This window comes from Macrobrachium nipponense, chromosome 13 (genome assembly GCF_015104395.2).
Source record: "Macrobrachium nipponense isolate FS-2020 chromosome 13, ASM1510439v2, whole genome shotgun sequence".
NCBI lineage: Eukaryota > Metazoa > Arthropoda > Malacostraca > Decapoda > Palaemonidae > Macrobrachium > Macrobrachium nipponense.
Genome location: NC_087206.1, coordinates 35,568,155 through 35,580,461, shown reverse-complemented (window position 1 = coordinate 35,580,461; position 12,307 = coordinate 35,568,155). Strand labels below are relative to the sequence as shown.

General features: G+C 39.4%; 1 protein-coding gene across 4 annotated transcripts in view; it reads right to left on the bottom strand.

Annotated features, from left to right (window-relative positions):
* LOC135225738 (dolichol kinase-like) overlaps window positions 1-12,307 on the bottom strand; it is a 403,642-nt gene that overhangs the window by 95,502 nt on the left and 295,833 nt on the right. For all 4 annotated transcript variants that reach the window (XR_010317080.1, XM_064265131.1, XM_064265132.1 and 1 more), the window contains one exon: window positions 11,850-12,073. Coding sequence is in view for 3 of the 4 variants with exons in the window: in XM_064265131.1 (XP_064121201.1) it covers window positions 11,850-12,073 (224 nt within the window). In the remaining variant the exon portion in view is untranslated. The remainder of the gene's footprint in view (window positions 1-11,849; window positions 12,074-12,307) is intronic.

The following is a 12,307-nucleotide window of genomic DNA, read 5'->3' as shown; positions in this document are numbered from 1 at the left end:
ATGATTGTAGCCTTTATCAGTTTTGAAATATTTTCATATAAATAACGATAAGTGCCAAAATTTCAACCTTCCGTCACCTTCAGTCAACTTTGACTCTACCGAAATGGTCGAAAAACGCAATTGTAAGCTAAAACTCTAATATTCTTGTAATATTCAATCATTTGCCTTAATTTTGCAACAAATTGGACGTCTCTAGCACAATATTTTGATTTATGAAAAAACTTTTTTGTGCGATTGTCCTAATGTTTGCACCATTTTAAATTTGCCGTTACATAAGTTTTATATATGGAAATGTGCACAATTTCATGCACAATACAACTAAAAATAACCCATGGTTGTAGCTTTTATCAGTTTTGAAATATTTTCATATAAATAACAATAAATGCAAAAATTTCAACCTTCGGTCAACTTTGACTCTACCGAAATGGTCGAAAAACGAAATTGCTAGCTAAAACTCTTATATTCTAGTAATATTCAATCATTTACCTTCATTTTGCAACGAATTGGAAGTCTCTATCACAATATTTCGATTTATGATGAATTTATGAAAAAAAAAAAATTTCCTTACGTCCGCGCGGTAACTTCCGAAAAAATCAGAAATTTTTTCGTGCAATTGTCGTAATGTTTGCACCATTTAAAATTAGCCATTACATAAAGTTTTATATATGAAAATGTGCGAAATTTCATGTAGAATACAACCAAAAATGATTGACGGTTGTAGCTTTTCTCTTTTTCGAAATATTTCCATATAAATCACGATAAATAGAAAAAAACCACGTTCGGTCAACTTTGACTCTACCGAAATAGTCGAAAAATGCAATTGTAAGCTAAAACTCTTACAATTTAGTAATATACAGTTATTTATCTTAATTTTGAAACAGGTTCGAAGTGTCTAGCACAATATTTAGATTTATGGTGAATTTGTAAAAAAAATTTCTTTCCCTCCGCGTGCCGATTCGCAGCCACAAATCTCTGAAATGCATACGCTGCATTCTCCTAATATTTGCTCCTTTTCATATTAGGCGTTTTATAGAGTTTCATACATGAAAATGTGTGCAAATACATTAAGAATAAAAAAAAAATTGAAGGTTGTAGCTTCTCTCATTTTTGCAATCTTAGCATATAAAAAAATATATATAAAAATTTCGACATTCGTTCAACTTTAACTCGTCCGAAATGGTCAAAAACTGCCATTCTAAGCTAAAACTCTTACTGTATCGTAATATTTAATCATTTGTCTTCATTTTGAAACAAATTGGAAGTCTCTAGAACAATATTTAGATTTATGGTGAATTTTTGGAAAAAAAAAAATTTTTTTTAAGTCCGCACGTTACAAATTTATGCTTCATTTTGTGATAATATTTTTTCTGTGTTGCTTTGATCGTTTTACAATGTGTTATATATCAAAATGATCGCAATTAAGTATACAATACAACGAAAAAAAAGTAACTTGTTAGCTTTAACCGTTTTTCGCACAGCTCGATTTAAATACAATTATGTATGAATTTTTTTTTCGCTACCATATATCGCATTATTTATATATGATAATGATATTTTTTTCATTTCTGATGGTTGCATACTAAACTTCAGGCAATGACAAAAAAAGGAGCCAAAAATGAACTCAATCTTGAAAACTAAGCACACTGTGATTTTTTTTAAAAATTATTTTTTTTTCCGGCTTCCGCGCTCACACGTCCAAGGCCGCCCGCCTCGGCATAACGGGCCATGAGGCTTTTGGTATTATTTTTAGGGCTTAGGCATAAGAGGGTTAAAGGACATTGTAGCTCAAAACAGACTTCGTCCATGGACAGAAGTCAAGAACCTGGCAAACAATTCCGTTACGGTTCCCTCCACCAGTTTAGTGGTCCATTTGGACGTCTCACTAAGTGATTTGGGAGGATACTCCCAATATGGAAAGGTTCAAGGCACTTGCTCCCTAACACTCCGCCAGCTTCATATCAATGATTTAGAAGCCATGGCAGTATTTCTAACTCTAAGGAAACCCTCCAGCGAGGAGGATCCATTTCAGGTTAGTACTGGACACCGCAGTAATAGTCCACTGCATAATAGAGGAGGCTCCAAATCAAGCCACATATCACGTCATGATAGCAATCCTTTTATTGGCAGCAGGAACCAGTGACACCTGTCAGCACTCATCTATCAGGAGTAAGGAACGTAGTGTCAGATGCACTGTCAAGGACAACTCCACTATAGTTGGAATGGTCCTTAGACGACAGGTTATTCAGATGGATCAGTCAGCAGAGCCCAGGTCTCCAAGTTGACTTATGGCCACAAAATCCAACCACAAGTTACATTGTTATGTGACACCCAATCTGGACCTCATGGCCCAGGCCACAGATGCCAGATACAAAGATGGGTACATTTGACTGAGGATTTACCTATTTCCTCCAATAAATCTACTAATGAGGTCCTGGACAACTCAAATCCCTCAAAGGACGGATCGCGCTGTTAGCTCCCAACTGGCTCAAGAGCAATTGGTACCCGTTACTAAGGGAATTGGGACTTTGCCCCGAGGGACCCTATCTCGAGACTAATACAATTAGTACAACGAGGACTGAGTGCGTTCTCTCAAGGATTCAGAATGCCATAACTTTAGGGACTTCATGGATTTCGCGGCACAAAAATCCCAATATAGATTCTATTAACACCTTGTTTCTAGAATCAGATAATGGGAATCTACGCTTAGGCATTACGATTCTACATTAAGAAGCTAGCCTCTTTCCTAAAAGACTCAAGCTAAGACGATGAATACGAATATGGCTGTTACTTCCTTTAGGACCCTAGTTAGAAAGGGCCTAGTAGCTAGTACTATTTCCACAACCAAATCTGCTTTAGGGAAATATTCCAGTTGGTTTTAATAAACGCTAACAGATGCATATTTTCATAGATTCCGAGAGCTTGTGCTAGATTAAGACCAGCAGACAGACCTCATTCAGTTTCCTGGTTTCTAAATGTCGTACTTATCTAGCTTCAGACACTGATAATGAACCATGTCCTTATACAACCCTCCATAGGGAAAACTTATTCCTGTTAGGTCTAGCCTCATGAGCTAGAATATCAGAACTGTCAGCTCTTTCTAGGGACCATATCATGTTGACTTTCTTCCATCCGGAGAGGTTCTATTACCTCCAGATCGAAATTCTTGACTAGGAACGAAGATCCTCTAAGTGGGTGGGCCCCTGGAAGATTGTCCCACTTCCACAGGATCTATCCCTATGTCCAGTCAACTTTGAGTTCAATTTTAGACAGAACTTCAATAAAACCTCAGACCCTTCATTCATTAGAGAGATGGTGGAACAATCTCATTAAAAGCAATTAGATAACAATTCTGTATAATTTAAAAGGCTAATCCAGAATCACTCCCACAAGTGCATGATGTCCGAGCAGTAGCTACCTTAATTTATTACTTCCACCACATGAATCTTGATGACCCTAGAAAGTATACGGGATGGAAATCACCAAAAGTATTTAAACACTACTACCTTAAATCCTTAGAAGCCCTTAAATATTCAGCAACGGCAACGGGGAATATTGTTTCCCTGACACAGCCTAGCCATGTGGAAATACCTAGTCGTAGAGACCTTGTCCTTCTTTAGCTCTTTCCCTCCTACCTGCCTCGCTTGGTCCATAGCCTTCACCTCAGGGTTTTTTCACTGGGATTGTACAATTGAACCATTCGGGTACTGTATATACTTAACTACTAATTATATATGTAAAATATCTAATGTTATAGTGATATCTTTTTAAGAAATAGGGTAGAATTACTTAGGAGTTTAATTTCTCCCTTCCAGTAGTCTCATGGATAGTATATCCAAGCTTGTGGGACCAATTCTCTGTTACTATTTCACGGAGCAACACAGGTTTAGCCCAGAAAAGGGATTTTGACAAAGGAAAAATCTATTTCTGGGCGGTGACCTGTGTCACCCAGTGAACCCACCCCTTGTTTCCTCACCCTGTAGGCCCAAGCATGGGTGCTATTTTTCAGGAATGGCTACCGAGGCGCTAGTTGTAGCAGTAGCGGGCAGTAGATGGCGCAGGTATGGTGCTTAATTTGAAAGGGAGATTGACAAAGGAAGAGACTAAATGGCAAGGGACCTCTGGTAGTGGTTTCACTCGCCCCAGATTATACCGACACCCTAATACAGGGGTGAGCGAACCAGGTTTATCCTGGTATTATCCAAATAGCTTTTTCTCTTCTATATATAGCAATATGTATACCTTAGAAATGAGTGCTAAAAGACATTTCACTTGGCGACACAGGTCACCGCCCAGAAATAGATTTGTTCTTTGTCAAAATCCCTTTTTTACATATGTAACTTACCAAGTATGTACAGTAATTACATATAGTAGCAGATTCCTTATTAACAGAGGTGGGAATCATAGACAATTACTATATTAACCAAGCAAAGAGGACAGCAGAGGTACAGTTTGTCCCCTTTGCTTCCTCTCCCAACACCATGCCAGCCACCGACAAAAGACCCAATGTAGAACAGTTCTCAAAAACTGTTTTGATTTCCTTTAAATAGTGTACTGCAAGTGCTGACCTACATTTCCAGAATGTAAACTGCATAACTGCTTCTAAAGAGATATAATGTGTAAAGGCGAAAGAGGTGGCGACTGCTCTGACTTCATGCGCCTTAGTATAGATAGAAGATAAAACATCCTCCTGCAGCTGAGAGTGCACCTCAACTATCAAACTCCTCAAAAAGAAGGAAATGGTGTTCTCTGACGTCAGACAGGATGGAGGTTTCACACAACACCAAAGGTTATTTGCAGGTCCTCTGATCTTTTTAGCTCTCTGCAAATAACAACATAGAGCTCTTACTGGACATAAGAGTTTCTCTTCCTCCCATGGGCCAACAATGTCCATCAGATTTTCAATAGTGAATGAATGCGGCCAAGGTTTGCTCACATCCTCAGTTTTGGCAAGAAATCCTAAAGAAAGGGAACATGCAGCATCTCCTTGGGAAAACCTTATTCTCCTCTCTAATGCCTGTACCTCACTGACTTTTGGATGCCACAAGTGCCACCATGAAAAGTGTCTTTCTTGTATGGTTCTTAAGTGACTGAGGGGAGGAGTTTAAGAGTTACCTGAGAGCCATTTCAGTACTACATCCAAATTCCATGAGACTACCTTTTTACTGTCTGATTTGGAAGTCTCAAATGATCTAACTATATATCGCTAATGTTCTAGTTGAGATGAATATCCAAACCTTTGTGTTTGAAAACAGAGCTCAGCATTGATATGTATCCCTTAATGGTAGCGGGGTTAACTTTCTGGAGAACTTCAGAAACAGCAGAAAATCTGTGATTTGAGCTATATGTAGTGGTCTCAGGAGAGGAGACATTATGTTTACGGCACCAGCTTCTGAATACTACCCACTCTGACTGTAGGGGATTGTCGACATCTAGCAATGGCTTCTGCAGCCTGCTTCGAAGAGCCTTGCGCTCTGACCAGTTGTCTGACACTTGAAATCCTGTCAGAGACTGAGCGGATAGCCCTTGATGGAATCTGAAGTGTGGCTTTTTGAGTAGTAACTTCTTTTGAGGAAGATGTCTTGGGAAGTCCACCAGTAGATGTCAAAGGTCCAGAAACCATTCCTTCCTCAGCGAGAATGGAGGGACTCGTGTCATGGTATGTGGAGAATTTGTTTATAACCTCCCTTATCATGGAGAACGGAGGGAAAGCATTAAGGTCTAGTCCTGTCCAGTTGAGTAGTATGGCAGCATCCATCCCCTATGCCAGAGGATCTGAGACTGGAAAACAAAAGATCAGAAGCTGTTGATTCTTTGCTGCTGCGTAAAGATCCACTGCTGGTTTTCCCCAAAGTCTCCAAAGTTCTGTGCATACTTTCTCTGCTTAATTCATCTGCGAGGACGTTTAATCTTCCCTGTACAAAATGAGTGAGGATCGTCACTTGTTGTCATTCTCCCCAGAGAAGAAGCTCCCTCACTGTTTGGTAGAGAGTGAAGCAGTGAGTGTCTATCTGTTTGCAGATATAAGACAGGGCTGTTGTATTGTCCGCAAACACTGCTACTATCCTTCCAGACACTTGACAAGAGAAATGTCAAGGGCTTTCTGAGACTCTGTCTATTTGCCTGCCACCTTCTGAGTTTCTAGGATGGATCCCCATCCGAGATCTGACACATCTGAATAAAATTTCAGGTCTGGGTTCTGAGGTCGGAGTGACTTCCCTTCCTGAAGTCTGTCTATGGACATCCTGAAGTCTGTCAATGGACAACCACCAATGATGGTCCCCCTTTATTTCCTTGGAAATAGGGAAGATGAAAGAGTCTGCCTGAACCATACTACCTTCAGGTAAAACTGAAGCAGATGCATGTGAAGCCTGCCTAGTTTTACGAAGGTCTTCACTGACGCTAGAGTTCCCAGAAAGCTCATCCAGTGTAGTGCTGAGCAGGACTTTAGATCGAGGAACTCTTGGACTGTCTGATGGCAAGAGTTTATTCTCTTGTGGGAGAGAAAAACCTGAAAAGACTGAGAGTCCAGGATCATGCCCAAATACAGAATCCTGTGTTGGGAGAAGTTGGGATTTCTGTACATTTTAAAAATTCTGAGCTCATGGATCAAAGGAAGTAGTTTCCTCGAGTCCTCCGCACACTGTGCCTTTGGGAGTGAAAGAAGAAGCCAGTCGTCCAGATACAATGACAATTCCCATCCAGTGAAGCCACTTTGCAAGAGGAGTTAGTATCCCCGTAAATACTTTAGGAGCTGACATCAGACTGAAACAAAGTTTTCTGAACTGAAAAACTTTGCCCCGAAACATGAACCGAAGAAGTTTCCTTGACTCCGGATGAATGGGAATGTGTAAGTACACATGCTCCATATCCAAAATCATCATCCAGTCCCTTTGATGTAGAGAGGACATGACTGAGGCACTAGTTTCCATGTGAAACTGTCTTGACAACAAAGAAGTTCAGACAACTGACATCTAGGAAGGGCCTCCAGCCCAGATGATTTGGGGACTACAAAGAGTCGGTTGTAGAACCCTTCTGTGCAGTGGTCTAACACCTATTCCACTGCTTTCCTGTGGATAAGCACTTCTACCTCTTGTAAGAGGGCCGACTGTCTCTCGGATCCCACCGAGTACACCGTTACAGCAGTCGGTGAGGTGACTAATGGAGGCTTCTATTTGAGAGGGATCGAGTAGCCCTCTCTCAATACCTGGACTACTCAACGTTCTGCCCCTCTGTGGCTCCATTCCTTCCAAAAATAAAGGAGCCTTGTACCTACAGGGGGGCACAGAGGTATGCAGCCAGGTCTTCTACTAGTGAAGGGCAATTCTCCATTTTTCTACCTAAAGCATCCACTGTCCAGTTTAAGAAACTTAAAAATTTCTAAGACCCTAAAAATGTTCTTCACTAGGTGGTCAATCTCCAGTGAAGAGAAGAAAATCTTGGGTGTAGCAAATGCCAAATGTCTAGATGAGTCCACTAGACTGAAGAAGTCCCCCTAGGAAGAGGCACAGACTCCCAGGGACGGAGCCTCACCTGTCACGTAAAAGTGATATCTCTTCTTGATGAGCTTGGGGCAGTGGGGGGGTGATGTGAAAGAAGCTTTCCCTTGCTCCCTCTTACTGGCCAGCCACTTTTCAACCTCTCCAAGAACCTTCTAGATGAAGCAGACAAAACCATTTGTGGAAGTCTACCCTCAGGAGATTTCCCCATACGGAAAGTAGAGGTCGGAACTGCTGGAGTCCCTGGTACGAAGAAGCCTGGATATTTCTCCAGGAAAAACTTCATTAGTGAAGAATAAGCTGAAGAGGGAGCAGTCTCTTCTACTGCTTCCTCTTCCGATGAAATCGGGGACAAGTTACTATCCTTGCTTTTAGAAGATGATGCTTTCTTTCTCAAAAATCCATCAACTACTCTAATTGGCATTTAAGATGCCCCAACGATGAATCCTCATTTGTCAAAAAAGCAGGAGGAGTTGATCCTGGCGCCAAAATACCCGCCACTGGCACCATGCGCCCCGTAGCAGATGCTGAGCGGTCCAAGACAGGCGCTGAGCTGCCTGATATGGGTACCGAGCGTAGGGTGCTGAGCGGTCCGAGGCGGGTGCTGAGAGGACAGTTGCAGGTGCTAAAAAGCCAAGTGAGAGCACCAAATAGTCCATAGAAGCAGACCAATGATCAAGAGCAGGAGCAACAGGTTCTGAAAGAGACGGGTGCACAGAAAGAGATGAATGTTTAAGCCTCAATGGATGGGGTAAAAAATCGATATGCTGCACCCCAAGTCAAGGAAACTTAGAGGTCAGCCAATTTAAGAAAAAACACACCAATTGAAAGAGGAAGATATGCAAATGCACATGACGTAAGAACAAAAATTCTAAAAAAATTTTCCCTTCCTTCCATGAAAAGTTGAAAATGACTACATTTACAACCCTTTGGGGGGCCTCTTTTACAAGACAATCATACATTTTACTAAGTTATACATGTTTTTTTTAATAAATAATTTTATTATATTTTGTAAAATTATAATTACAGATCACGCAATATCAAAACAGAAAACAAATAAAATCAGTAACAAATTCTGAGCACATTTGTTTTTAAAAATTTCTGTAAATTTACTGAGAACGAAGATGCAGAAACTTTCTTGGATTTATACATGTCTTTTCTAATATTTCTTTGCAAAAATGCATTTATAACTAAAATACTATCATAAAAGATAAGAACTAAAACCAACAGCAACCCCTTGGTATATTTATGAGCAAATTAATACAAAGACATCATGTGAGACAGAGATGTAGTACACCTTCCCTTGAAGTCAAGATCACAACTAACTCTCGTCATGAGCTGCCCACTTGATTTTAGCCAGTCTAAAAGTGGTCATTAGTGAATTTATGGGCTATAGAAGTAATAGCATCTCTCTCCCCGCCGATTCCCCCATTCGATGGTGCGTAATATTTTTACTCACCAAACCTATTATTGCTATTCATGTGAGCATGTCTGTCCATTAAGGGTTAATAACAGGTGTTATGTTTGTAGTTCTTTTCAAGAGCAACGGATCTGAGTTGCAGTAATTTAAGGCCAAGAATGAATTAAGGAACCATAACACAAATGGAAAAAATGAAAGATTATGGCTTAGGGCCAGTTTCAGAGTGAAGGAAGTTAAGTAAACTCAGAGATTTAACGTGCCTACATATATTTCATTACTCTAAAGGGACTAAAGGCTGCAAGATTGGCTCACTGCTGTAGACTGGAGTGGAGGATTGGAATATTTGGTTCTGGTGGAAATAAAGCAGCGGAGATATGATGAATCTATGGATCACGCACTCAAGAATCCACTTCTCAGTAGGAATACAGGAGACAATATTATTTCTCAGTAGGAATACAGAAGGAGGAGACTATATTATTCCAACAGAGCTCTGGCAGATTGTGTTTCCATCCTTCTACGAGTAGAATCCATGTTCGGGCCAATACTCCAAAGCAGTGGAGTCTAGGAATTCCAACTCTGACTCCTATGATAGAGACAAAGTCTTTCCCTGGAAGAGATATCACTAATACCCAACATTAAGTAGATATTGCCACTGAAATTTCCCTTCTGAATCCTGAAGATCTTGGAAACAGTCTCCTGCTTTACATGAGATACCTCAGATGAGAATCTAGGCTCTCCCATGCAGCAATAAGATTTCAAAGGGGACCCTGATAGGGGCCACCCAATTCCATCACTTCATGAACTGTCTGTACAGGGGTTATAGTAATTTATCCAAGACTTCTATCCTGCTGGGCACTGGTGATACAACTATGGGCATTAGTGATACAACTATCTTGCACAATCAGTTCATGCAGGCTTCCCTAATAGGGGAATTATGTTTGCTGTACTTTCAGAATTCCGGGAGGAAATCATGAGCAGTATCAATGATGTCCTTGCTACTAATCATCAGTATATCAGAAGCACTATCCAAGATTCCCAAGTGTAATTCAGGTCTGTCCTAGATATAGAATTGGAAGAAACATGTAAAAATTTCACATCCATTAAACTACAGGATAGACAGGCTGCACAGTCTACCCAGGCAGAGGCTGATTCTCTCACCAAAAAACTTAGGTCATGGAAACACTTATAAAAAAAAAACAATCCCAAAAAGAAGTTGAATCACTTGTCTATATCCCAGAGCTCCTCCAACTTCCAACAATAATACAACCAAGTCAGAATATAAAACCTCAAATCAGAATGTAGTATGGACACCAATATCCACCCCTGTCATTTTTGAAAGGAAAACTATGACTGAGGTTGAGTATGTAGAATTTCAGGACAGAGTGGCCTTTCCAAATACTTAATGGCATTTGGCCCTCCTTCAATAAGAATTCCAAAACCACTGGAGGGGAGATAATCCATAGGAGCAACCTTTCTCCAGTTTAATGGAAAATAGCACAAAAACATTTTAGAGACCCCTTACTCCCTCCAGGAGGCACCAACCTTCTGTCCCATCACTAGAAAAATGATCAATCATGTGAGGACAGAATTTCAAGATTTTGTGGTGACTGGGAAACGAGAGCTAATAGCAAAAATAAAGCCATTGGTCTCTGCCATCCCAGTGCCTGATAGTACTACAAAGAAATAGGCAACACTTGACCTTACTTTTAAGGGGAAAAAGCTCTCATTGGACAAGGCTACATAGCAATTTGGGACCTCTATTAGAAAAATCTCAGATGGGACAGCCACTGCTCTACTTCATGCTAAGCTCCACCTTCTCAGTATCATAACTTCTACTACTAGTATACTGGAAGTAACTGTTGAAGAGCTTCCAAAGTCTTCCATAACAATTTTTGCTTCAGTAGCCAAAATACTTATGCGGACCGTACGGGGAGCACTGTGACTTAGTGGACTGTTAATTTAAGGCTTGAAAGGAAGTAAGTACATACTAACAGACTTCAACACGTCATTCCTCAATGTATTGTCTAATGCAATAAGTAGTAATACAGTATTCGTGGGAGATGCGTACCAGAAACCACCCCCCCTGAATAGTTAGAATCTGCAAATAGTTGGAACTCCTATAAAAAAAAAAACTCAAGAAAAACCTATTAAAAATGTTTAAAGCTGGTTCTTTTAATAGTTTTATCACAAAAGTGCATTTTATGATGAAACTGATAAGAAAATACAGTAATCTGTGGATATTTTTCCTAGAAAAATACTGTGAATAGGCAAATTTCCTGCAAATAATGCCCGTAGAGGAATCTGCAAATATGAGTCTGCGAATACGGGGGGTTCACTGTACTATGGGAAAACTGTATACTATACAATATTACTCGATACAGTGAAGTAAGGCATAACTTTTTTAAAGATCCATTGAAAGGATGCATATTCATTATGCTTGTATTTTATATTACGATACTATTATGTAAATTTTACGTGGGCTAATTTTATATCTTGTGTATTATGCGACCCCTTTAAAATTAGCTTCAAAATTAGGTCTTCAAAAGTTGCATGACATGCAAGTATATATGGTAACCAAAAGCTAGCCTATACACAGATGGTTTTGTAATTTAGCATTTGTCTTATACGACAGATATGAGATAAATTCATGAAAACTTGCCATAATATTTTTACTTTGTCTTATCTAAATGTCGTGTTATATACGGAGAAATACATAATATATACGGTAAATATTGTCTGAAGGACATACATTAACTGTAGTACATAGCATAAAAGAAATGATACCTTTCAAGATATATGCATGTTCATGATTGTGTCAAGATATTATTGAATCATATATAAGCAATGATAGTACACTATGCATACTTGCATCACAACATATTTATAAAAATCAAATATAAAGTACTACAGTAAAGTGGATCTCTTTTCCATACCTGAATGAAAACATTAATCTCAAGTGTTTGAGACAGCTTGGAAGTTTGCATAAGATGGACACCCAAGTTATGGAGAGAGCACGTAACTGTCAAGGCAACTGTCTGCCCTACAACTGCACCTTCACCAAGACTAAAGTTACCTGGGAAAGTTCTGAACAACCACTGAGTGGACCCATATAAAATCCAGGCACACAGACTAGTGCAGAACACTGCAATTACAGGATCTGAAAAGTATATCAATATAAAATACAACTAATTTACCACTATAATTTATCTCAATCAATTAAGAACAAGTTGTTTCATAAAATTTACCTTAATATAAAATTCATAAAATACACTACATTACATAGAAATTTATGCTATGACTTGGGTATCAAATGCAAAGCAACTAGATTCCAATCATTTATGCAGAAACTAATCACTTAATTGCATATAAATGAATGGTTCCATCAAGAATA